The sequence below is a fragment of the Protopterus annectens genome, chromosome 9.part0, assembly GCF_019279795.1.
Source record: "Protopterus annectens isolate FY-2018-M chromosome 9.part0, PAN1.0, whole genome shotgun sequence".
NCBI lineage: Eukaryota > Metazoa > Chordata > Ceratodontiformes > Protopteridae > Protopterus > Protopterus annectens.
This window is the reverse complement of record NC_056743.1, coordinates 38,146,948-38,172,799: the sequence shown is the minus strand read 5'-3', so window position 1 is coordinate 38,172,799 and position 25,852 is coordinate 38,146,948. Positions and strand designations below refer to the sequence as shown.

Sequence of the window (25,852 nt, the reverse complement as noted above, 5' to 3'; positions counted from 1 at the left end):
AAGAAGTCTGGGCATTTGCTGTTTTGAGGTGTAGCAAAAAGATCGCAGCATGGGCAGCCCCACTTCTGAAAAATCTCCTCCACTATGGATTGCTTGAAAGACCACTCGTGAGGCATGAGTATAGCTCTGCTCAATCTGTCCACTATTATGTTGGTTTTCCTGAGAATATGCGTTGCTACCAGAAACCGATGAGAGGAGATTGCCCATTGCCAAAGTCTGAGAGCTTCTCGACACAAGGGATAGGACTTGGTTCCGCCCTGCTTGTTGATATACCACACCACAGACATGTTGTCCGTGTGAACTGTAATGGTTCCTAAGGGAAGAAAGTTGTTGAGGGCTTGCAACGTTAAAAGCACTGCTCTCATCTCTAGGACATTTATGTGCAGGTGGTATTTGAACGGTTGCCACACGCCATGAACCATCCTGCCCTGATAATGCCCCCCCCCACCCGATCAGGGAGGCATCCAAAGTGACTGTGGCTACCGGGGCCGGGGGAACAAATGGTCTGCCCTGATGGACTAGAGGAGAGGAAATCCACCAGGATAGATGGTTCTTGCAGGTTTGTGTCACCAGGATCTTGTGATGCATGGGAAGCTGCTGGAAGGACCATTGGGTGAACAACATCCATTGTAGGAGACGCATGTAAAAACGGGACAGAGGAAGAAGTGTGATGGCAGCTGCCATGAGGCCCAACACTTTCAGGACCAACCTGGCTTGTACCCTTTTGCTGGATAGGATGATCCGAACGTGGTTTTGGATATCTAGGATTCTCTGACTTGTTAGGTTTGCTGACATCCGAGTAGTGTCTAGATTTGCGCCTATAAAGGTAATAGATTGGCAGGGCGATAAGGAAGACTTTTCGAAGTTGACCGAAATTCCTAACTGACCGCAGAGACGTAGAGTGTAATCTCTGGCTTGGAGAAGTTGATGCCTGGTGGTGGCTGAGAGGAGCCAGTCGTCGAGATACGGAAACACCTGGAATCCTTGACGTCTCAGGTGAGCCGTGACCGCTGCCATGCATTTGGTGAACACTCTGGGGGCTGTAGTGAGACCAAAGGGCAGGGCTCTGAACTGAAAATGACTGGTCCCCAGCCGAAAGCGGAGAAACCTTCTGGAGCATCTGTGGATTTTTATGTGATAGAACGCATCCTGAAGGTCTATGGAGCACATACAGTTGTCTTTGCCCAGAAAGGGCAAAATCGATTGAAGTGTGACCATCCAAAATCTTGTCTTTTTGACAGACTTGTTGAGCCAGCTGAGGTCTAATATTGGTCTCCAGTCTCCCATCTTTTTGGGAACCAAAAAGAACCTTGAGTAGATTCCGGACTCTAAATGATCTGTTGGAACTGACTGGATGGCCCTTTTTTCTAGAAGCTTTGAAACCTCTAGCTTTGCAATTTCCCTTAGACCGGGTGGAATGTCTGGAAGGGAACCTTTTTGAGGGAAGGGGCTTTCCTTGAAAGGAATCTTGTAACCCTCGGATATGATCGACTGTACCCATTTGTCTTGAGAGAGGGAAAACCAGGCTTCTGGGTACAGCGACAATCTCCCCCCCGACTGCCTCTAAGGGTGGACAGTCGGGCAACACCTCAGGGATGCTGGAAGGGCTTGTCAGAGAGAGGCTCTCTGCTGCCCTGGTTCTGCGGACCTCCTCTGCCCCTAGGGCAGCGTCTATTGTTATTACCCCTTCTGCCTCTGGGGGTAAACTGACCACGTGCGTCAGGCGTGACTCCCTGAGATTTTCGGAACCACATTTTCCCTCCCTTCTGACCTTTGGGGTAAGGTCTAGAAGGGGTAGAGAAACGGACTCCTACGGCAGAAAGAGTCTTGCCGTCTTGCTCGCACCTGGTCAAAGTGTCCTTCACCTGAGGGCCAAACAATGTTATCCCATCAAAGGGAGAGTTCGTGAAGGATGCCTTAAAGGGGTCTGCAAAATTACAGAGCCGCATCCAGGACTGACGTCTGAGAGCCACTCCTGTGCCTGCAGCTCTACTCGCCCCATCGGCTGCATAAGAAATGAGCCGCATGGAGGAGTTGGTTATGGAATTAAGGATTCCCAGCTGAGAGGCAATCTTTTCCTGAGCCCCTGCTGCTGACGGATCCTGTACTACTTCACCCAATTCTTTGAGGATGTCTCTTTGAAGTCTGGTGAAGTGACATAAATAATTCAGCGAACGCATAGCAAAGGTCGCTGAGGAAAACATCCGCTTGCCATACCTGTCCATGGTCCTAGACTCCTTGTTAGGAGGATGGACTGGCACGGAAGGATCTGCAAGTTCCTTTTTAGTGGCGGCCGCCACCACCATGGCATCAACCGGGACACCTTTAGTGAGAAACTGCTTTTCAGCGGCGGCCGTGATAAATTTTGAAGGTCTCCTGGGGACTGGTTCTACCGAATCAGGAGATGCCCATGCCTTTCAAGCTATGGCCTCCATGAGGGGATCGAAAGGCGGAGACACCCAGGAGGTGGAGGGTCGAGATCCAAAAGCCTCCAGGTATACCGATTCATCCTCGGAGGGATTAATGGAGGGCCAGTTCCCCCTCTGTTTCAGGAGTTCAAGGATGTCTGAAAAGGAGACATCCTCAGAGGGGGATCTTGGGGACCCCTCCGACTCATCTAAATCGGTATCTGATGTAGACTCAGGGGAGTCTAAGTGCTTCCTCTTGCAGGTCCTCTTACGCGGGGGTTCACCTGAAGGATCAGGAGAAACCTCGGAAGAGGAAGTTCTTCCCAATGGGGAAACCTGAGGCGATGGATCTCTGGGTCTGGGAGCAAGAGAGCGGGAAGAGGCATCTACAGGCACCATAGAGGGAGGAGCTAAAGGAACCGACTGCTGACTAAGCTCAGGGGCTAGCACACTCCTCATCACCTCGAAGGCTCCCCTCCCAGGGAGAGCTGAGAGATCCCGCTCCGAAGGAACAGGGATCCCTGGTCCCACCGAACGGGAAGGCTCAGAAGCAGATGTCGGGGCTGAGCTCACCAATGCTGAAGCTCCGAGAGGGAGAACTGGGTCGGACAAGGGTCCGATGCCACTCGCCCCCTCGGAACCGACCAGGGAAGCCCGATGCCCGGATCCCTCCAAGGACGGTCTCAAGGAGGAGATAGGAGTCAAGGACGATGGAGCCGAAAGGTGTGGTATCGGCTCCGAAGCAGCAACAGTCACGGTACCAATAATCCCTGGCTCCGAACTCTATAGGAGAGTCGAAGGAGGAATTTCAGGAGGGTGTAGAATAGCGGTCATCTGTTGAGATGGGCTATGGAGCATCTGGGCTAGTGCCTGTGATTTTAATAGCCTACTCACCACTCTCTCTAAGTCATGGTCTGAGAGCCTGGAAGACCTTGATGATCGGCTCCGATGGCTCCGCTCCGAAAGCAAGGGGGAGGCTGGAGCCGAATGTATAGACTCCAATGAAGGAGATCTAGACCTCTTTTTCAACGGAGCCATCGGAGCCGAAGAACCTTCGGCTCCAGTCGGAGCCGACAACTTGCTTCAATGCTAGGGTGTCGGCTCCAGCTGGAGCCGACACAGGTGCCGAAGCCAGGGTATTGGCACCAAATGGCGCCGGTACTGAAGCTTCCAACAAGGAAGGATCGGCTCCGGACGGAGCCGATGTCGACTCTGGCGGAGTCGGAACCAAGACCACAGACTTGGACACCGAAGTCTGGGTCTTGGGAGGCTTAGAGGGCTTCCCGGAGCCGACCTTAGCCGGGGAGCTCTCAGGCTTAAGAAGACCCCTGAGGATCAACTTATTTCTACGTTCCTGCAGGACTCTCTGGCTGAAAGAATGACAGATAGCACAGGAGTCCTGCAGGTGTAGGGGTCCCAGGCAATAAATACAAGAAGTGTGACCGTCTGTCAGAGACATCTTCTGACAGCACGAGGCACACTTCTTGAAGCCTGAGACCCTAGTATCTTTGGACATGTCTGAGTCCTAATACACACACACACACACACACACACACACACACACACACACACACACCAATCAGACCAAAAAGACACTAATAAATAAAAATCAGAACAGTGAGACACAACACCCACACCTAAGGAAAATCCTGACAGGAACTGTGAGGGAGGGTAAGGCCTAAGGCCCAAAACACAGAAACTAAAGGGTAATGGGTATGGAGCTAAGTGAATAAGGTTCACTAAAAAACTATAAAGAATAAAATTTTAGGGTACTGGGATATCTAATTCTTTCAAAAAGAGTAATGAAAAAATCACTTACCAGGAGCTGGTAAAAAAGATGACCTCATTAGCGAAGCGGCAAACGAGATCTGGGTAATTACCGCCTTGCATCATGGGATATGGGGCTGCCTCGAGTTGGTAAAAGTGACTCTCGAGCTTAGCAAGTGCCGAGTCGGAGCCGAGGATCGGCTCCGAACCCATCCAGCAAGAATGAAGGCGAGATTGACAACTTAACATTTTCTGACTTCTTTGTGATCTTTATGTGAAGGTAAACATCATGTAGATAGATAGAGCACAACCAGTGATTTGCACTGAGATAGGGTAGAATTGAATCTAACATGACCATACTCAAATGGGTGTGGCAAACATACTTTCTTAAGAGACTGAGGTCCAGGATGGGTCTGAGGTCTTTTGTTTTCTTTGGAACAGAAAATAATTTTGAATAAAATCCTGACCTTCTCTGGTCTGCTGAGACTTCTTGGATCACTCTTTTTCCAAGAAGACAGTCTAGCTCTTTTTGTGCTGCTTTTGCTTGGTATGGTGGTACATCTGGCAATAGCTTGTTGGGCAGAGGTTAGGTTTGGAAAAAAGGAAATGTAACCGCCTCTGGATATTGTCCCAATTACCACCTTCTCCTGTGTGATGGCCTGCCATGCAGTTGGGTTGAGGGAAAAACGTCCTCAGCTGTCTCCAGAATATAACAGTCCTTCAGGGCTACTGTTGTTGTTTATACTCTAAAAGGGACCTTGCATCCCTGGTTTAGCAGATTGCCTCTACCTGTGGGCAGGCATCTGTTAAAGGGGTCACCTCTGTCACTGCCGCCCCTGTCAAAAAGAGAATCATACTGTTGGTGCTTAGACTTCCTAAACCAGAGAGACTGAGATCACTTATTGTTCCTACTATATGATCTCTGGTGAACCTCAACCTTAAATCCGATGGTAGAAATGATCTTACCATCCTATTCACACTTCAGAATACTTTCCTTCACTGAAGGGTCAAACAAAGATGACCTGTCAAAAGAACCATAAGTGAAGGATGCCATGAAGGATGCCTTGAAGTTGTCTACAAAGTTACTTCTGTGCAACCACACATGGCGGCTCACTGCTATGCTAGAACCGGCTGCCCTAACCACTCCATCTGCCTCATTGTGCATGAGGGGCATGAAAAAGCTTGATTATGTTAGACACAGTAGTCATAGTTGCTTCAAACTGTTTAATGGACTCCATCATACAAGGGTCCTTCAGCGAAGATAAGGCTTTCTGACAGATCTCTCTCAAACCTATTAATTAATGTGGTGTAGTTAAAGTACCTTAAAGAAAAGATGCTGAAAGCATACACTTGCTTCCCTAATCTGTCCATTGTCATGTACTCCTTACTGAGTGTGTAATTGCAGGAAGAGTCTTCTGATAGTTCTCTCTTAGTAGCTACTGCCACAGTTTTGCAGTATATGGCAGGTGATTTTGCCCAATGTTATTTGTCCTTTGGAAGCTGTACAATCCTGTCAGGTCTGTGTGTAATCAGTCCAGAGTTATTTGGTTCCTGCCACAACCTCCAAACTCTCAGATCAATTAGGTCACCACCCAAGATGTAGATGGTGCCTTACGAAAAGCCTCAATCAGTACATTTTGTCCTCAAAGGGAGGTCTATTGGTGAAGCTCCCCTCTGGCACGTTACTGCCAAAATCTCACCAAATGAGGCATCCTCTAGAAGGTATGGTCAGTAGCCCTCTTTATCTTCCAAGTCTGTATTTGAAGTAGGAGACTATGAAGGGAAGTCTAGATGCTTCATTTTGCAGGCCCTCCTTTTAGGTATTTCAAGAGATGAGTTGCCTGACTACTCAGAAACTGAAGATGCTGTTGAGTAGGGGTCATTGAGGCTCATAGTCTGGCTCTAATCTGTGGACACTTAAGAAGAAGACAAGATAGAATGAGAATTCTGGGGTGGAACTGTAGGGGCCTGTGGCAATGTTCTACTAGGAAAATTAATTATCCCCAGCACCTGAATGGCTGAGCCTACCTCAGTAGTATCAGCATAAATGGAGCTGAAGCTAACAAATCCATTGCAGGTGTTGAGGCCACCAACTTGACTCCCTGGTCCTGAGACTGCATCAACTTTGACAAAGCTGTAATGTAAACTGTCAGAGTAAAATAACTTGGTGCCAAAGCTACCAAAGAAGTTTCTATCAGGGACAGAAGCCCCAGAAGAAGCAATGGATCTGAAGACACTTGACCCAAAAGGGACTGAATTACTTCCATCTTTGTTTTGGTCCTTAAATACTCCTGCATTACGAGGTTCAGGTATGCTTCAGAAGCACTCTTGTAGGACATGAAATACCTGTTTAAAAGCACTCAAAAGGGTCTGGGGAAAAGGGACTGGTCAGATCTGTCCACAGAAAATTCCTTTCTAGAAGAGTTATGCAAAATGATTAGCTCCAATGAGGAAAGGATCTGAAGGGGGCATTTAAGTTGGCATACAAGTTGTTAAGGCAGGAGTTCAGATCTACATGTCTCTTTTTTGGATCCAATTCTTTGAGCTTCAAGCGTTTCCTCTGTGGATTTTTTCATCTTAGAGACCCCCAGATTCTGGGGGAACAACTATTTCAAAATTAATTTATTTTACCAATCTGCAAAGCCCATGGTCCGAATGAATCCCTTACAAATCTTGCAGTCAACTGACAGATGAGGAATGCCCAAGTAGACCACACACAGCTTGTAAAGGTCATGTGGAGGGATCCTGTGCCAACACAGAGCATTTCCTAAAACTAGTCTACTTGTCCATGGTATAATCCAATAAACTGTCATGAATAACAACAAACACAACAAATTCTACAATACTAGCTGACAGTATACCTGAAGAAGAGAGTCCAAACACACTAACACTCTAATAAAGTTAGTATCTACAAATACAAACTACTATGAGAACTGTAATAGCATATCAGTGACTAAGAGATAATCTATGTAAATATCTATCTGCTACAAAAATGTTTACATTAACAAACTTGAAGAGGCAGGAAAAATGCTATAAGGAAAGGGGCTACAGAAACTCTGACATTTTGTAAATTCTAAAACTAGTAATGCCACAACAAAAACTATAGAGCCTTAAGGACACTAACTTTAAACAATATCAAGACATTTTCTGAAAGAACTGTTATAAATTTGAAAATAGAGGCAGAATACTTAGCTTCAAGGAGAACACATCTGGTCATAATGGAGAGTTGAAGTACCTAAAGGGACAGATGCATTATGGGATGGAAATTCTTAATGGGCTTGAGGCTGGGGCACTAATCCTGCTGAACTGGATTTTACAAGTGGCTCAAGAACCCATAAGTCAGATCCGACTGACTGAATGAATAAAACCATTAAATTTTAGCTGTAAGAAAAAGTACACTGGTCACTTTTAAATAAACAAATGAACTAAATTGTGCAATGTTACAGTGAATACATTTAAATACAAAGGCTGGAGGGAAGGAAACTACATGTATAACTTATTCACTTCCAACAATTTTCAAACATTTATGTTTTATTGAAATGCTTTCCACTGAACCTTTAAATGTTAATTGCATTGTACCTCTTACATTATTGTCTGCAAAGACTAAATTCCTTGCACTTGTAGACAGTTCATTGCCAGGTAAAAGCAGTCAGCAGTGAGAGGGAAAACACTGTATAACTTTGTGAATGCATGAAGTAATCTTTGTAAATTTCACAACTGCCTGCACCTGCAGACTTCTTGTCTCCCACTGAAAGCATTTGTTAATGGAAAAATTGCTAATAACTTTGCAAATGCAAGAATTTTATAATTTCCCATGCCTTTTATCACATTTCTTTCAATCCTGCTATTTTTAAAAATCCCTGTCTACAGTTTGAACCAAGGGCATTAACCTAGTTAATCACCCCAGGGAAAATATGGGAAATTATTATTTAATTTCCTCATATAATATGGTTGATACACTTTTACAACCCTATCCACATCCGAAACCCAAGATCAAAGCATTACAGTAACATTAACTTGCTTCTTTCCAACCTTTTTGATCTTGTTACAGTATAAAGCATGTATATCGAGCAACTATGGAAAATGTCCTTACTTGCTTTAATATCTTTAACATACACAGCAGTCACTGATAAGAAAAACGAAAATATCCAAACCCAGAAAAAGCTGAATGGAGTAAATAACCAAGAGCACTGCACCAAAAATAAAAATCCAACAGTTTTATTAAACCACCATAAGAAATTAGCGCTTTCGTCAAAAGTACATAAAATTGACTTTTTTAGAACTACGTGACACACATAATGCTGATTTAAATAGCCTGCCCTACTCAACCTGATCACTGAGCCACTGATAAAGACTCCCTCATTCTCATATTTAAAATAGTCCTGATTGCATACTACACAAAACTACTTTACAATATAACATGCACGTTACACCAATTTTTCTATACAAAAATTAATAAAAGCAAAACTGTTTCCTTACATCTACTTATTCAGCTGATGTTTTGCAGTTCACCCACTAGTTTAAACACAATCAACAAAATTTCACTTTTATCAACCACTTTTTCTTGCAATGGCATATTTTACATAACTATTTCTATATCCAATGGGTTTATGCTTTATAGTCTCCCATGTATTCACTAATTGCTTTGTTGCTTTTCTTTCTGGTCATCTCCATCTCCCAACACCAGTCTCTGGTTCAGGTCTAAGGTACTCCTTATTCTTCTAGTCAGCTCCTGTGATTTTTTTTGTCCTGAAGCATTTCCCTTTGGAACACTGGAAAAGGATTCACTGGCAAAATCTCTCTATAAATTTTTTGGTCCCCTTGGATCTCATTTCTACCGGCTCAGTCCTCACATTGTCACATCCATGCCAGGTCTACTGGCATCCACCTACTGTCCCCAGCCTTACTCCAGGGTTGCTGGTTCCAATCAAGGATCTTAAGGGCATCCTGATGGATTGGCCATCTGTGCTTCCATTTATGTTTTTTTTATTTTATATTCCCTACCCACTTTTCCCTTTCCTCATCCCCACATACTTGTTGGTTGAGTCCAAGGGCAACTTCCCTCTTCGATTCATGCCTCCCCTTAGGGAGTGTCACAGTGAGTGCCCTCCACCCAGGAAGCAGGGCCATCCCTCCCTGCCACTCTGTCAGTTGCCCAAGTCACTAATTTAACTAGAGTCAGCTAAGCCATAGTTAGGAATTTCTTCCTCAATGCCACTTGAGTGGCCAGTCTCTATATGGAAGAATGCAAAGCAGGACCCCGATCTGCTTGCTGGCTCACTATTTGTTGGATAAACATTTTTATTTCTTCCTAATCTTGATCTATATCAAAAAATGTCTTTGATCATTGTCCCTTGTCTGATTTCACATGTAAAGATGAACAGGTGGGGTACACTTTACTATGCAGAAACACATCAGGATGGATAGCAGCAGTACAAAATATAAACAAACTGATTAACTGACAACCTACACAGACATACATACTTACATTTCAAGAGCTTACTACAACATGGCAGTCAGGCTCGCACGTCCTCAGTATTTATACACTTGTGCAAGCCCCTAGAAAGCTTCTTAAAGGTATACATACATATTGATCTACATCCTCCCTCTTTAATGAATTGCCCACGTTATAATGACATCTGAAAATAGAGATATGCAATTGTACAGACAATAAGAAATAAACACAACTCTTATGTCCAAGTTGCCGTGTATTTGGAACATGGTCTAGAAATGCAACCTGATCTAGTGATACAGCAGTCAAAACTGGGTTTAGCAACAGGGATAGTCATTGGTGAACAAATAGATTATGGAGCTTTTGGATTCTTTTCAGGAACAGGGATATTTATTGGAACATTCTCTGGAAATGGAACACTGGATAACTCATTCTGAGATAAAGAGTCTTTCTTGCAGGCATGATACTGGACTACAGGCTCGGACACCAGGATCAGATGTTTCCGATTGCACCTAAATTCTGCTCCTTGTGATTCCACAATGTACAGTCTCAGCTCTGGACATATACTTTTTACGACTCCAATCCAATCAAAACCATTGAACATCTGCATTCTCACTATCTCTCCTTCATGTAATGAATTGAGTAGTTTGCTGGTTTTATCATGATAGGACTTCTTGGATAAGCACTTCTTCAACAGATTGGCTTTCATTGCCGTGTTGTTCTTGATACATGGAACCAACAATTGACTAATTGGTAGTGTGGTTCTGGTTTGTCTCTACAGAAGTCTCTGTGCAGGTGGACCAAGATGTTTATCACAAGGAACATTTCTGAGATTCAACAGATTCAAGAAAACATCACTATTGTCACACTTTGACTTCTCTAGTAATTGTTTCGCACTTTGAATTGTAAATTCTGCCAAACCACCTGAGTGGATACTCAGGGCTACTCATAACATGAGTAGAGTCCCATTCTTTGGCAGATCTTTTGAACTGTTGGCTTGTAAACTGTGTACCATTGTCAGAAGTAATTTTATGTGGACTCCCATGAACTGAAAAATGACGCTTCATCTTTGTAATGACAGTATTGGATGCTAGATTAGGAAGTAGGGCAATCTCAAACCAGTTTGAGTAAGAGTCTACTAACACCAAGTAATGCTGACCTTTCCACTTAAAAATGTCTGTAGCTACTGTCGACAAAGGGAGTTCAGGAATCTGGTTTAGATGAAGTGGTTCTTTCTGTTGATTTGGCTTAGTAGTATTACATATAGAATAAAATGAAAGTACTCTCTCAATATCTTGTGACATAGAAGGCCAAAATGCTAGTTTTCTCACCTTTCTTTTGGTAGAGTCTACTCCTTGGTGGCCACGATGCAAAAATAGTAATATATTATTGTTGCAAGAACTTTGGAATGATCACTTTAGGACCTTTTGGAATTGTACCATTGTCAGACAAAATCTCATCTCTGTATGGAAAATATGGTTGTACTTTTACTGGTAAGCAAGGGTGTTTTGATGGCCATCCTTGACTGATAAAGTGGTTGAGTTTCTGAAGAACTGGATCTGTTATTGTATGACATCTAAGCTCATCAAAACATGTGGAAGAAAAATTTCTCACTTCCATGACTTTAGAATCAAGTTGCTCATTTTCATGCTGTTCAGTAGCATTTCTAGGTGATCTAGATAAAGTATCAGCAAGATAAAGTTGTTTGCCTTTTGTGTAGACAAGATTAAAATTATACTTTTGCAATTTGAGCATCCTGCATTGCAATCTGGCAGGAGCTATATACATAAGCTTTCTCAAAACAGTGACTAGAGGTTGGTGATCTGTTTCAATCTGGATATGTCTACCATAAATATGATCATGGAATTTCGAACATACAAACACAATTGCCAAAAGTTCTTTCTCTATATGAGCATACTGCATTTCAGTTTGGGTAAGAGTTCTCGATGCATAGGCTACTGGTCTACCCTTTTGAAGAATGACTGCACCTAGACCAAATTTTGAAGCACCACAAGAAAGAGTAAATGGTTTGTGAACGCCGTAGTACCTGAGAGTTGGTGGACTGGCAATTTTCTGTTTCAGGATATCAAATGCTCTCTGGTGTTGCTCTGACTATGACCAGGATAACTCTTTACATGTCAACTCTCTCAGCGGTGCTGAAAAGTGGCTCAGGTCTGGAATGAACATGCCTAGGTAGTTAACCATGCCAAGAAAATGTTGTAGGGCTTGAAAATTGTCTGGAGCTGGTATCTCAAGAATTGTAGTTTGCTTGGAAAGATCTGGTTGTAAGCCTGAAATGGTAGACAAATGACCAACATAAGTGACTTCTAGTAACCTGAACTTGCACTTCTGAGGGTTCAGCTTAAGATTCACTTTATGTGCTCTGTCCAGAAATTTCTTGAGGTTTCTGTCATGCTCAGCTTCACCATTACCTCCTACAAGTATATCATCTATAGCACACGGATACCCAGAAAAAAAAACTGCTCCAGATTTGCACTGGGTGTGATACCTCCATAGGTATCACAAGGGATAAGAAACTAAGAGTAATGCTACTCAATGCCAGAAGTCTAAACCTCAAGATGCATGCACTCGAAACTCTCCTTAGCATGGAGAACATCGATATCTGTGCAGTAACAGAAACCTGGTTCAAGGCTCCCGAGAGCACCCCAGCACTACCAGGTTATACCTCATACCATGCTTTTCGGCCCCAAAACTTGGACCGAACCACAAAAGGAGGGGGAGTATCAATATTCGTCAAAGATACCCACACCTCCAGGTTGGTGGCACAGCACGAAGCATAAGAGACTATCCATGTGCAACTAACTGTGGGTAAAACTGCCTTCCAGTTTATAGCCTGCTACAGACCACCCTCCCAAACACAGGAACCCCACTTGGCCTTCCTGAGAATACTGGAAAATATGAAGGTCTCTCCAAACACCATTATATTGGGCGACTTCAACTACCCAAACATAGACTGGGAGCATTACTCTAGCTCCAACACCTAGCCCAAAGGTTCCTAGAATTTATAAACTCAAATGCTATGGAACAACTTGTTACCACTCCCACAAGAGGGGAAAACATACTGGACCTGATCATCACCAACATGGGGACACTATGCTCCAGACCAGAAGTGTATCCCTCACTGGTAAGATCAGACCATAAACTAATCTCACTGGATATTCACATCCCGACCCCACCCCCTGCCCAGAAAACCACAATGAAAAACTTCTCAAGCAAATTTCACACGCCTCAAAACCGAGGCGAAATCCTTCAAAGCCCCGGCCTGTGGAAAATACGCCCAGACCGCAGAATCCTTTATAAATGCATTCTATGAACACCTTCAAGAATGCATGGATCATGCAATCCCAAATAAAACCAAGACCCAATCCTCCAAAGGCAGACGTCCTGTCTGGTGGACCCCAGCCATAAACAAACTATACAATAGAAGGAGGAAGCTACTACATGATAGAGCAAAATCCCAAAAGGGAAGGCATCTCTGATCAGTATTAGCAAAAACTACGGGCACTCATAAAATCGTCTAAGGCCAGCTTCGAGAGAAAAATTGCACAGGACACTCAGGATAATCACAAGGCTTTCTTTAGTTATGTTAGGAACCTGGGTGGGAATTCCCAGATATGCTCAGAATTAGTCCAAAATGACAAAAAATACACCGAGCCCACAGACATTGCCAACATCCTAGCTGACAGGTTCAGTGCAAACTTCTCCCCTCTCCCCACCAAAAGGGCAAATATCTATCCCAACAGAGTGCTGCCCCCCCTGACATCTCAGATGCTCAGGTAAGAGCCGCCCTCTCCAAAGCAAAAACACAGCATCAATGGGACCAGATGGTGTCCCGGCTGCGTCCTACATGAACTCCAAGAAGAGCTAAACCCAAACATAAAACTACTGTTCAATCTTATCCTTACTACAGGATATGTACCCAAAGAGTGGCGTACAGCAACAGTGGTCCCTCTCCACAAAGGTGGTGCCTCAACGGATCCTGGAAACTATCGCCCCATAAGCCTGACTAGTTTGGTCTGCAAAGCTATGGAAAGGATCATCATGGACCTCATAAATAAAGATATTGGGGACCTACAGACACTGGATCCTACCCAGTTTGGCTTTGTTAAGGGCAGATCCTGCCTCTTAAACCTGGTTGATTTCTTTGAAACAGTCACCAAGGCCATTGACGAGGGGAAGGTGGTCCACACAGCCTACCTGGACCTCGCAAAAGCCTTCGATACAATACCCCACTCGGGCATTATAGATAAGCTCACCAGCTTAAATATAAACCCCTATGTCAGTAGATGGGTTGTAAACTGGCTCAAGGACAGAACCCACATGGTTAGAATTGCTAGAGCCATGTCAGACTCCAAACCAGTTACAAGTGGCGTCCCACAAGGCTCAGTCCTGGGACCTCTCTTGTTCGGTATATATTTCTCGGCGGTACAGGCCAACACAGAAGGACTGTGGCTGACCAAGTTCGCAGATGACTGCAAACTGGGTACCATAATCAACTCTCCAGCTGACACAAGCATCCTCCAAAAGGGCCTCATAGAAACAGACAACTGGTGCCAGAGCCATGGCCTCAAGCTAAACGCCAAAAAGTGTATAGTCATCCCCTTTGGCAAAAACAAAGTGCCCACAAATTACCACATAGGTGGTAATCCATTAAGTACAGAAGAAGTCATTAGGGACCTGGGGACCCAAGTTGATAGCAATCTCTCATTTGACAACCACGTGGCCAAAGTGGTTAGAAAAACATTTTATATAGCCCACCTAATCATGAAGGGATTCACATCTAGATCAGGGAGGTCATCGCCTCTTTACTCATCCCTCATCAGGCCCATAATTGAGTACAATGCCCCTTTTGGGATGTACCTTACCAGACACCTGCAGCAACTGGAAAGACCCCAAAAGTACCTCATCAAGAGGATCAAAGGGCTCAAACAGATGCCATGCCCGGTTAAAGAAACTCCAGCTCTACTCAGTGGCATACCGCCTGCTCAGAGGCGATCTGTGTCTGACGTATAAAGCCATGTCCAACCCATAATTAATAGACATGCTGCACCTTAGAAAGACCAAATCCCATCGAGCTACGCGCTCGAGAGACTTGAACCTCAGCACTGAAATAAATAGGACATGCTGGAGGGACAGATTCATAACCCAGAGGCTCCCTTCACTCTGGAATAAAATCCCAGTCCAGGTTAGGCAGAGTCCCACATTGACTCTCTTCAAGAGGAATCTTGATGAGTGGATGGGAGATCGTAGGTTTACCCCGGCTATCACTTCTGTGTCACTGTTAGACAGAGGCACAATATACTAACCTCAAAAAACGCATAGCAAAATTAATTTAAAATGGGTGGCGAAAGCCAAACACACTCTGGCTAGGCTTATAAATGCCCTAGGGCAGATAGCCTAGTATAAACCTATGAACCTATATCCCAAATGGCATTCTTAAAAATCTGTACCTGCCAAATGGAGTATTGAAAGTGGTTAGCAATTAGGATTGTGAATGAGAGGAGGATAGAGGAATGGTGAGGATGCAGGGAGTAGAGTTGGCAAAGGCGGATGAGTTTATATACTTGGGATCAACAGTTCAGAGTAACGGTGAGTGTGGAAGAGAGGTGAAGAAGAGAGTACAGACAAGGTGAAATGGGTGGAGAAGAGTGTCAGGAGTGATTTGTGACAGATGGGTACCAGTAAGAATGAAAGGGAAGGTCTACAAGATGGTAGTAAGACCAGCTATGTTGTATGGGTTGAAGACGGTGGCATTGACAAAAAGGCAGGAGTCAGAGCTGGAAGTGGCAGAGTTAAAGATGTTAAGATTTGCACTGGGTGTGACGTGAATGGACAGGATTAGAAATTAGTATATTAGAGGGTTAGCTCAGGTTGGACGGTTTGGAGACAAAGTCAGAGAGGTGAGATTGCATTGGTTTGGACATGTGCTGAGGAGGGATGCTGGGTATATTGGGAAAAGGATGCTAAGTATGGAGCTGGCAGGTAAGAGGAAAAGAGTAAGGCCTAAGATAAGGTTTATGGATGTGGTGAGAGAGGACATGCAGGTGGTTAGTGTGACAGAGCAAGATGCAGAGGACAGGAAGAAATGGAAACAGATGATCCACTGTGGCAACCCCTAACGGGAACAGCCATAAGAGAAGAAGAAGGTCTAGCAAAGTTTCCTAAAATGAACTCTTTGCATCTAAGACAGAAAAAAAACAGTGGCATTTGTCATAAGACCAGTGGCTTCTTCAACTGTATGCATTGGATGATGAGGTCTTTTTAGTGCTTTGTTCAAAGCTCATGGATCAATACATATTCTGATATCATTTGAGCTTTTCTTATGAGCTACCACCATGGAAGATACACATTCAGTTGGTTCAAAAGTGCACCTTGCTGCACCATTTTATCTAGCTCAGCTATGACCCTGCCCTGCATAGCTAGTGGAACTTTCTGAGCTGGTCTGATAACTGGACTGACCTCTGGGTCTAACTTCATGGAGTAAACAACTGGGAGTTTGCCTAGTTTGTCTTTGAAAAGATCAGCACAGGTAGTGAAAATAGACTGGGAAAAATTAGAATAGTAGTCTTTCAAGCTATCATGATGGACTTCCTTATTAACTGAAAGCAGTCCCATTTTCAAACTGTCTCTAAGGCCTAATAATGATTGTACGTAACTTTTGACCACATAAAATTGTAAGTCATAACACCCAGCAGAGTAACATGAAAGCATTACTGAACCTTCAGAATGAATTTCTTCACCACCATAAGCAACACGTTTCACACACTTTGCCAAATCAAGCTTCTCACCAGCACATAATCTAGCAAATGTTTCTGCTGACATAACATTGCACTTCGAACCAGTGTCAACTTTGAGCTCTATGGGTCTTGTATTTATCAGAACAGTACAAAATACTTCATTCTTTGCCCATAAATCTACTGCACTGACTCCTTCATTAAGCACTGACACACCATCAACATAAAAAAGTAGGGTCACAGCTTTCTAATTGATCAACTTGTCTCTTTGAGTGCCCTCTTTTAATAAAATAATGTGTCTTATTTCATTTAAAAAATCTTTTGAAATGATTCCACTTATTGCATTTGTAACATTACTGCCCAAAAGCTTAGCATTTTTCTCTTTTAGACTCATGACTTACACCACAATTACGACAGCCAGCAATGTAACTGGGTAGGCTTGCCACCCCTTCGTTTTTTTTCCGGACTATCAGGAAATCAAACTGATTCTCCGGTAGTCCGGAAAACACTGTACAAACTCCGGTATTCTGTTTCAAAAAGGAAACAGACTATCGGAGTTTGTAAATCGGCTGATTTACTATGCTTTTCTTACAGAAAAGCATAGCAAATCAGCCAAAAGCAGGCGGCGGGAACGAAAAAAAAGGGCGTTCCCGTTGAGTGATGCTGTCGTGACATCACAAAATGGGCGGTATGTTGGCGGGAGAGGGGGTGGGGCGGGCGGGGTTACTGGTGATGCGAGGGGCGTGGCGTGGCTCCGGTTTTAGCCGTGAACGAAGGTGGCAACCCTATAACTGGGTGATGGCCCATTCTTTGAGTTTGCTGACTCACTCTTGTGCTTGACTGAGACTGTGCAAACTCTGGAATTTGCTAAAAAGCTATGGGGTTTCCCAGGGACTGTTGCAGGGGTTACAGCTGCTGCCATCTCCTTGGACTGGTTTCTTTTAACCGTGTGCTGCATACTATCAACATTAGCTCTAGAAGTCACTGGAAGCATGCCTTTCTCATTTGTAAACATATTTGTGTGCTCTTTGTAAGCTCATATATCTGACAAATCTCAGTCACCAAATCTGCATATTTTAGCCTTTATTTCTCAAGTCAGTTATATATGCTGCAAACGTTTTATGAGGCTTCCCTTGACTAAGCCGGTACCATAATATGACAGTTTCCCCCTCTCCTGCAAATGTAGCAGGTGTATACACAAATTAATGTTCTCTTTCTATGGCTTCTGAACCAGCTAAATTAAGCAGAATAAATGCCTTTGCATGGTCATCTTTATCAGAAAATGCAGCTTGTATAAAAATATTGTACTCTTTGCTCAAACACTCTCCAATTCTCTGCAATATTATTATCAAATATAAGTGGACCAGATTTACGAAATCAGTCTGCCATTTCAGCAAAATATGCCCAAACACACTGAAAATATGGCCCATGTAATTGTATACAAACATGTACACACAGCCAGTACTTGAACAACGTTCAAATGTACAATAAACTCTTCAATAATACTGTACTTAACGAAATATGCTTTGAAATGGATGTACATTGCGAAATAGCTGTACTGTAATACTGCACAAACTTGCGAACACTTCATACACCTTGGATATCTCAAATAGCTTTAATATGAAAAAGTAGTACTTAGTGAAAAAATGCAGTTGTTTTCCTTATTTTATGCAATTCGAACTTTTATTTCAAACATTTTCCATAGTTATTTGAATATTTTCATTAATATGTCTCCGTTTCGGACACTTTGTTTAACTAGAAATTCATTAAGAGCATTTTGAGTGCTTTGTTTTATATTTTATGAATAAGAAATCATTTAAGTAAGCTTTGATACCTGAAGTTAGTTTCTGACCTTTTTTTGTGAGTTTACATGCAGAAGGGATGATTCACTCGTCTATATTCCTCTACCTTTAACTGAATGCTTTATTATGTTGAAACACATCAGGATGGAAAGCAGCAGTACAAAATATAAACAAACTGATTGACAGACTACACAGACATACATGCTTATCTCAACAGCTTACTGTAAAATGGCAGTCAAGTTCACAGGTGCTCAGTATTTATACACTTGTACAACCCCTAGAAAGCTTCTTAAAGGTATACATACATATTGATCGACAATCATCAAATACTCTGAAGTCAGCTGGACCAAGATTCATGAATCTCATACCTGCCTCTCAACATTCCCTGACTGCTGGGATAAACTTACTTCTTTTCTGTCTGGTGTACAGTGAATAATAATTTTCCACAAACACTCTATTGTTCCCAGTTTTTAATATGTTTCCCTTTTGTCACAGTTTTGCCAGGACAAACTTTTCTGCTGGTATGATTGCATCTTTATTGTTATGGGTCTTGGTTACCAGATTTGGAGAATACATCCAGTGTGCCCTCCCATTTAACAAATTCTGCTGTACAGCACCTGTCCAGTTGCTCATTTGTACTTTTATAAAATTAATGCAGTCTGCTTCTTCCAGTTTCTCAGGTACAGCAGAAAATATCCAGTTTTCTCTGCATGGTCTGTCTTCTAATTCTATTTTTTGAGACAGCTCTTTCTGAGAAGCCTCACCTTCAACCAAACCTTTCTTCACTCTATCCTCTGATTTTTGTAGTTTGATCAGTTCATCTGAGTAGCTAGTTAAAGCTTCTTCTGTTTTTGCAGTATTTCATTTGATTTGATATATTCATTCTATATTTCATTTATTTTAAATGACTGAGTGCATTTGATTTGGTTTTTCTCCTGTAAATTACTGGACGTCAGTTTGTATACCACAGCTGAAACTTCAACTACTTTTTGTTGAATAGCTGTAGGATTCTTCAAAGCCAGTTTCCTCTTCTCCTTTTCTGGTTAATTTTCTAACGGGTTCTCCAAATTTCTTCTATGTTGGCATCCAGGTAGTGTAATTACTAGCTATCAACCAAACTGCAACCAAAATGACAATTTCACTGGCCATTTTTTTTTTTTCCCACAATTTCTGTTTTCACAGAAGAAGAGCTTGAATCAAACAGGTAAGTGTGCAGCCATCTTGGAAGTCCAAGTCACTGAGACTATTGATGTGTACTTTATCAAATTAAATTCTAATATATTTCAGTTTATACACTTACATTGATGACTGTGCTATATAAATGAAGTGCAGATTGTTGCTGTGTAATAATGTGATTCAAATGGTATCTTCTGTTCATTTACACAGTTGAGACATGCATGTTTTGTAGTTATGGGGAAATAATATAAACTAATTTCAAAACACTTGAAAAATTCCTTCATCTCTGGGGTATGGTGATCTTGGAAGTTAGTTGTTAAAAGTAGTGAAAGTGTGGAGGGGTACCCCTCCCAGAAAAAAAAATTTTAAATCTGTAACATTGACATTCAAAGTTCACTGTTACTTGTTTTAGTCCTTACTTAAATTATCAGTCGGATTATCCCGGTCAACAAATGCAAAATAAATCATAGTTTCAGAACTTTCATTATTTAGTCTCAAACTTCTTAGAGAAGGGGGGGGGGCACTAATCAAGCAGTGGGACCTCTACATGTAAATTTCTAGTTAGCAGTGATTTAGAAAAATGACCAAACTGCCTCCAGTCAGTTTGTTCAAAGTTCAGTCTTGTCTGATGTTGAATGTTATCTGCCAACTGACAGGAAAAGAATGAGACTGCTTTATTTCTTTGTACAAGCTTGGCTAATTAGGTAAGGTGTCATATGAAAGCGGGTAAGGAAATTTGGTACTTACGCATTATCGCAACCAGATTTTTGCAGCAATGCTAGTTGCTTCTGTTTAGGTCAAGTAGTAGCAGTACAGTGTTATGAAGTTTAGACACATGTCTTTTGTAATGTTTTATAGTTTTACGAAGGTTTATCATTAAAAGGCTGAAAAAACTGAAGTCGGAAAAGTAAGGTTTGAAAAATAGGTTTCCCCTTTACCGCCAGCATCTCAAGTCAGTTTAAGCAAGTCAAATTCCACTTTCAAGGCTTTCTTTTGACATGCTGCCGGTCGGTGAAGGAAAGAGATCTGTTTTCAAAACCTTTACTATTTTTTTCACAGCCGATTCAATGGTAAACCTACCCTAAAACTACAAAAACACTACAGAAAATAATAGCAAGTACCTAATCTTTTGTTTAAACTTCGCTTGTGCGCAATATCATCCGCTTAACTGCCACACTCCTTTCAGAACCAACAGACATACACACGTAACCACTGCGATCACAGAAATCAAGACTTGACGTCTTTAAAGGACACTTCCTACAAATCTTAAAAATTATAAGTCCTAACATTTTTTAAAACCACTACCGATATCCCGGCAGACTTTCTGACAGTGTTCCCTTCCATATTACACTTCAGTGATGCCGTTTCAGTAGAAATTAACAAAGTTAAAAGACGACGCAAAAATCTGGTTGCGATAATACGTAAGTACTGGAAATTTTGTCTTATTTCCATGGCAACACTAGGTACATATTACAGTGAAACAATACCTTGATGGATGAAATAGGAGGGATTTTGTTTAATTTATTGGCATAGAAGGTGGTGCCAAACCAGATGTTTTCTTCCACTGGGATTGCTACATACTTCGAATGGGAACCTCCAAACACTGGATCCTACCCAATTCGGCTTCGTTAAGGGGAGATCTTGCCTCTTGAACCTGGTCAATTTCTTTGAAACAGTCACCAAAGCCATAGATGAAGGGAAGGTAGTCCACACAGCCTACCTTGACCTTGCAAAAGCCTTCGACACAATACCACACTCGGGCATCATAAATAAGCTCACCAGCTTAAATATCAACCCCTATGTCACAAGATGGGTTGCAAACTGGCTTAGGGATAGAACCCACATGGTCAGAATTGCAGGTGCCATGTCAGACTCTAAACCAGTTACAAGTGGTGTCCCACAAGGCTCAGTCCTGGGACCTCTCTTGTTCGGCATATATTTCTCTGAGGTACAGGCTAACACAGGAGGACTATGGCTGACAAAGTTTGCATATGACAGCAAACTGGGGGCCATAATCGACTCATCGGCTGACACAAGCATCCTCCAAAAAGGTCTCACAGAGACGTATAACTGGTGCCACAGCCATGGCCTAAAGCTAAATGCCAAAAAGTGCATAGTCATCCCCTTTGGGAAAAACAAAGTGCCCACAAATTACCACATAGGTGGTAATCCATTAAGTACGGAAGAAGTAGTTAGGGATTTGGGGACCCAAGTAGATTGGCAATGTGATTGTCAAAGGAGAGATTGCAAAGTGGTTAGAAAGACATTCTATATAGCCCACCTTATCACGAACGGGTTCACATCTAGATCAAGAGAGGTCATTGTGCCCCTCTACTGATCACTCATCAGGCCCATAATTGAATACAATGCCCCATTTGGGATGTACCTTACCCGACACCTGCTACAATTAGAAAGACCCCAAAAGTACCTCACCAAGAGGATCAAGGGACTCAAACAGATGCCCTATGCAGTTAGGCTAAAGAAACTCCAGCTCTACTCAGTTACTTACCGCCTACTCAGAGGCGATCTGTGCCTGATGTATAAAGCCATGTCCAACCCAGAATTAATGGACATGCTCCACCTCAAGAAATCCAAATCCATCAGAACTACACGCTCCAGTGACTTAAACCTCAGCACAGAAATAAATAGAACATGCTGGAGGGACAGATTCATATCCCAGAGGCTCCCCTCACTCTGGAACAAAATCCCAATCCATGTCAGACAGAGCCCCTCAATGACCCTCTTCAAGAAGAATATTGACGTTTGGATGGGAGATCGTAAATTTACCCCTGGGATCTCTTCTGTGTCTCTGCTAGACAGAGACACGTTAAACTAACCTTAAATGGGCCATCTTCTGTGACCTACTATACAGAGACACAGTAAACTAATCTAAGAAGGGTGGCGAAAGCCAAACACACTCTGGCTAGGCTTGTAAATGCCCTAGGGCAGATAGCCTAGTATCAACCTATGAATGAAAGCTACTGATCTGTTTGCTGCATCTTCTGCATATACGCTTAAAAAAGAAAGCTCTATTTGTTATGGAGAATCTGTCATATAACTGCCTGTGACCACAGTCAGAAATACAAAGATGTTCACCAGACTAATGTATGGGCATTACAAGTTTTAACTTTAACTTATGCATTTTAATGATTCCTGAACTAAATTAAGTAATTAAATGTGTATCTGTGCAATTACTGGCAATCAGACAGATATTTACATTCTAGTATTTTAAACAGCACAATTCTGAGACCAGTGACTTGAAGTATCAATTACAGGGGAAGCCACCTATGTGGAGTGTGACCCTCCAACACCTAAAATGACAAGTGAAACATTTTCATTGCTGTTTAAATATTCACTTTTAGGCATGCATGCTTCCCAGTTCTGATTTGTGACTATCTGCTTCATATCATTGTTGGTACACATTGTATTCTACATTCCATCAATCAACTGACTTTTCTCTCTATGAAACTATGAAGAGATCAAACACAGAATACAGAAGTTACCCACCAAACACAGTGAGATGCATATTCAGTTGAAAAGCTTTAGCAGTGCTGCGAGATAGTTCAGACTCTCCTGTTGTTTTACAAGTGGAAACTACTCCGTTGGCAGTGTAAAGTCCACTATCTTCTGTCTCCACCTTTCTTATAGTCAAAGTACCATCACTGTGTACTTCCATTCTTCTCTCAAAGGATTTATTTTGTGACCACATCCCATTGGCAAAGCTTGCAATAAGGATAGATGAATTTCCAGTTTCATATGTCCAGGATAGTTTTGAACAAGCTGTCAGAGAAAATGCTTTGATACAGACTGGATTTCCAGCAATAGCATCCAATTTCCCATTCATTACTCCTCCAGAGGATCTATCTGCTGCAAATTTTAAAAGCAAGAACAGTATTAAAAGTTATTGCCTGACAAATGTGACAAATGCATGTGTAACTGTCAAACTACACATATTAATAACATTTAGTTTAATGTTGATGTCTATAATTACCTGACATATAACAGACCAAAGTTACATTAAGTCATCTGACATAGATTAATCTTACTTCACCTTCACTATTCACAAGTTCTGTCTTCGTTGTCGCTTTATAACATACAAGAAATGAAAGTCACGGTGTTCTTGCAATGCACCAGGGCACTTTCTGCATGCCATTAGTTTCCCACTAGAAGACAGAGGCTGTTTTGTGTTATTTTCAAAATAAGGTGATTGTAAGTTTGCTTTAGCTGTTAACTTGTAAGAACACATATGCTAAAATTCCCTTTCACAATGTCGTACAACTTGTATATCTTGCTTAATGGCAGTCATGATCTGTGTCTTTTCCTATCTGTTTTGCTTTTTATTTTTAAAAATTAACTGAGCCCACTAAAGACAAGTACCTCTTCTTAGGGATACCCTGTAGAGAGTGGTCTGGTTATGTGACTTGTTATCTCATAAAATTTACATGCAGATCATGCCATGTGAACTGACAACCAGGAAATGAAACTAATTAGCAGTTCACAGCCATCTATGCAACTCCGGCACACTAGGCATGTCAGTCTTCAGTTGAATATTTGTTTAATTGACTGTTGTAACATTTGGAGATGCAATATTTAGCAAGATAAGGATAGACTTAGCCAGTTCTAGCACTATTTTAGCTATGCATTTTACATATTTTAAAGGAAAACATTGCTTGCAATAAGCTTGGCCACTTTAGTATAGGGTTAGCTTACTAGCAATATACAAAATTTCTCTAGAAAAGTCAGTAAAGCACACTCCTCTTGAATGGATGATTGACAATGGGAAAAGAATGACATGACTATGCTACTAAGTATCAGTAAACTGATCTAGTGATACAAATAATGCAACATTAAACATCACAAATGACATTTGTGAGAAATAAATGTTTTTTTTTTAATGCTCTGTAGTTATCATGGAGTTCCAAAGAGAATAAAACATGTACAGGTAAAGGCTGGGATTAATTAAAAAAAACAGTCACTGGCTCCATGGCACACATGGAGGAAGCCCAGACTGTGCTACAAGTGACCTAAGTTTGATTAGCATCAAAGCTTCCCAAAAAGGTGGCAGGGAAAGATGGGTGAGTATGGTTGTTTCTGGTTCATTCATCCTGGGGTAGTGATAGGGAAAGTTGGGTGAGTGTGGTTGTTGCTGATTCATTCATCCTGAGGTAGTGGTAGGAAAGGATGGGTGAGTGTGGTTGTTACTCGTTCATTCATCCTAGGGTAGTGGTAGGAAATGATGGGTGCCTTATGTACACAAACAACCCTCTCCTCCTTCCAACAAACTCTAATACATGTGAGAGATGCAGTTACACAGCCAAACTGGAGGCAGAGCTCTCTCAACCCAAGATTGGCACAGTCAGTCAGGAGGAAAAGGTAACCACCCACACCACAAATCCAATCTCACACAGACCTATTGCATCTGCATACCCAACACATAAACACACAAAAACATACTCGGAGACTCTAAGTCACCTGTCACCCTTAGGCTTTTGTATACTGGCCAAGGCTCTTGCCACCCCCATAGTGCCTTTTTTAGGCAAGGCTCAAAGGACAAACCCACCTCCATAGACAACCCAAGGATAAAAAAACTAAAGGTAATGCTACTTAGTGCCAGAAGTCTAAACCTCAAGATGCACGCACTCGAGGCTCTCCTCAGCATGGAGAAAATCGATGTCTGTGCAGTAACAGAAACCTGGTTCAAGGCTCCTGAGAGCACCCCAGCACTGCCAGGTTATAACTCATACCATGCATTTTGGCCCCAAAACTCGGACCGAAGCACAAAAGGAGGGGGAGTATCTATATTCATCAAAGATACCTACACCTCCAGGTTGGTGGCACTGCACGAAGCATCGGAAACCATCCATGTGCAACTAACAGCGGGCAAAACTGCCTTTTAGTTTGTAGCCTGCTACAGAACACCCTCCCTATTACAGGAACCCCACTTGGCATTCCTGAGAACACTGGAGAATATAAAGGTCTCTCCAAACACTATGTTATTGGGTGACTTCAACTACCCAAACATTGACTGGGAAAACTACTCAAGCCCAAACACCCTCACCCAACGTTTCCTTGAATTTATAAACTCTAACACAATGGAACAACTGGTCACCACTCCCACAAGAGGGAACAACATATTGGACCTGGTCATCACCAACATGGGGACTCTGTGTTCCACACCACAGGTAAATCCCTCATTGGTAAGATCAGACCATAAAAAAATTTCCCTGGACATCCATATCCCGTCCCCAGCCCCAGCCAAGGAAATCACTATAAAGAATTTCTCAAAAGCCAACTTTGCACTTCTCAAGTCGGAGATGGAATCCTTCAAAGCCCCTGGGCCAGAGTATAATACAGCCCAATCCACAGAATCCTTTACAAATGCATTCTATGAGTACCTGCAGGAATGCATGGATTGTACTATCCCAAATAAAACCAAGACTCATTCCTCCAAAAACAGGAGACAGGTCTGGTGGACCCCGGCCATAAATAAGC

The 25,852-nt window shown here is 42.4% G+C and overlaps 1 protein-coding gene across 2 annotated transcripts in view; it reads right to left on the bottom strand.

Annotated features, from left to right (window-relative positions):
* Positions 1 to 25,852, bottom strand: part of LOC122810850 (carcinoembryonic antigen-related cell adhesion molecule 15-like) — a 416,080-nt gene that overhangs the window by 141,058 nt on the left and 249,170 nt on the right. For both annotated transcript variants that reach the window (XM_044082401.1, XM_044082402.1), the window contains one exon: positions 22,868 to 23,227. In XM_044082401.1, the coding sequence (XP_043938336.1) occupies positions 22,868 to 23,227 (360 nt within the window). The remainder of the gene's footprint in view (positions 1 to 22,867; positions 23,228 to 25,852) is intronic.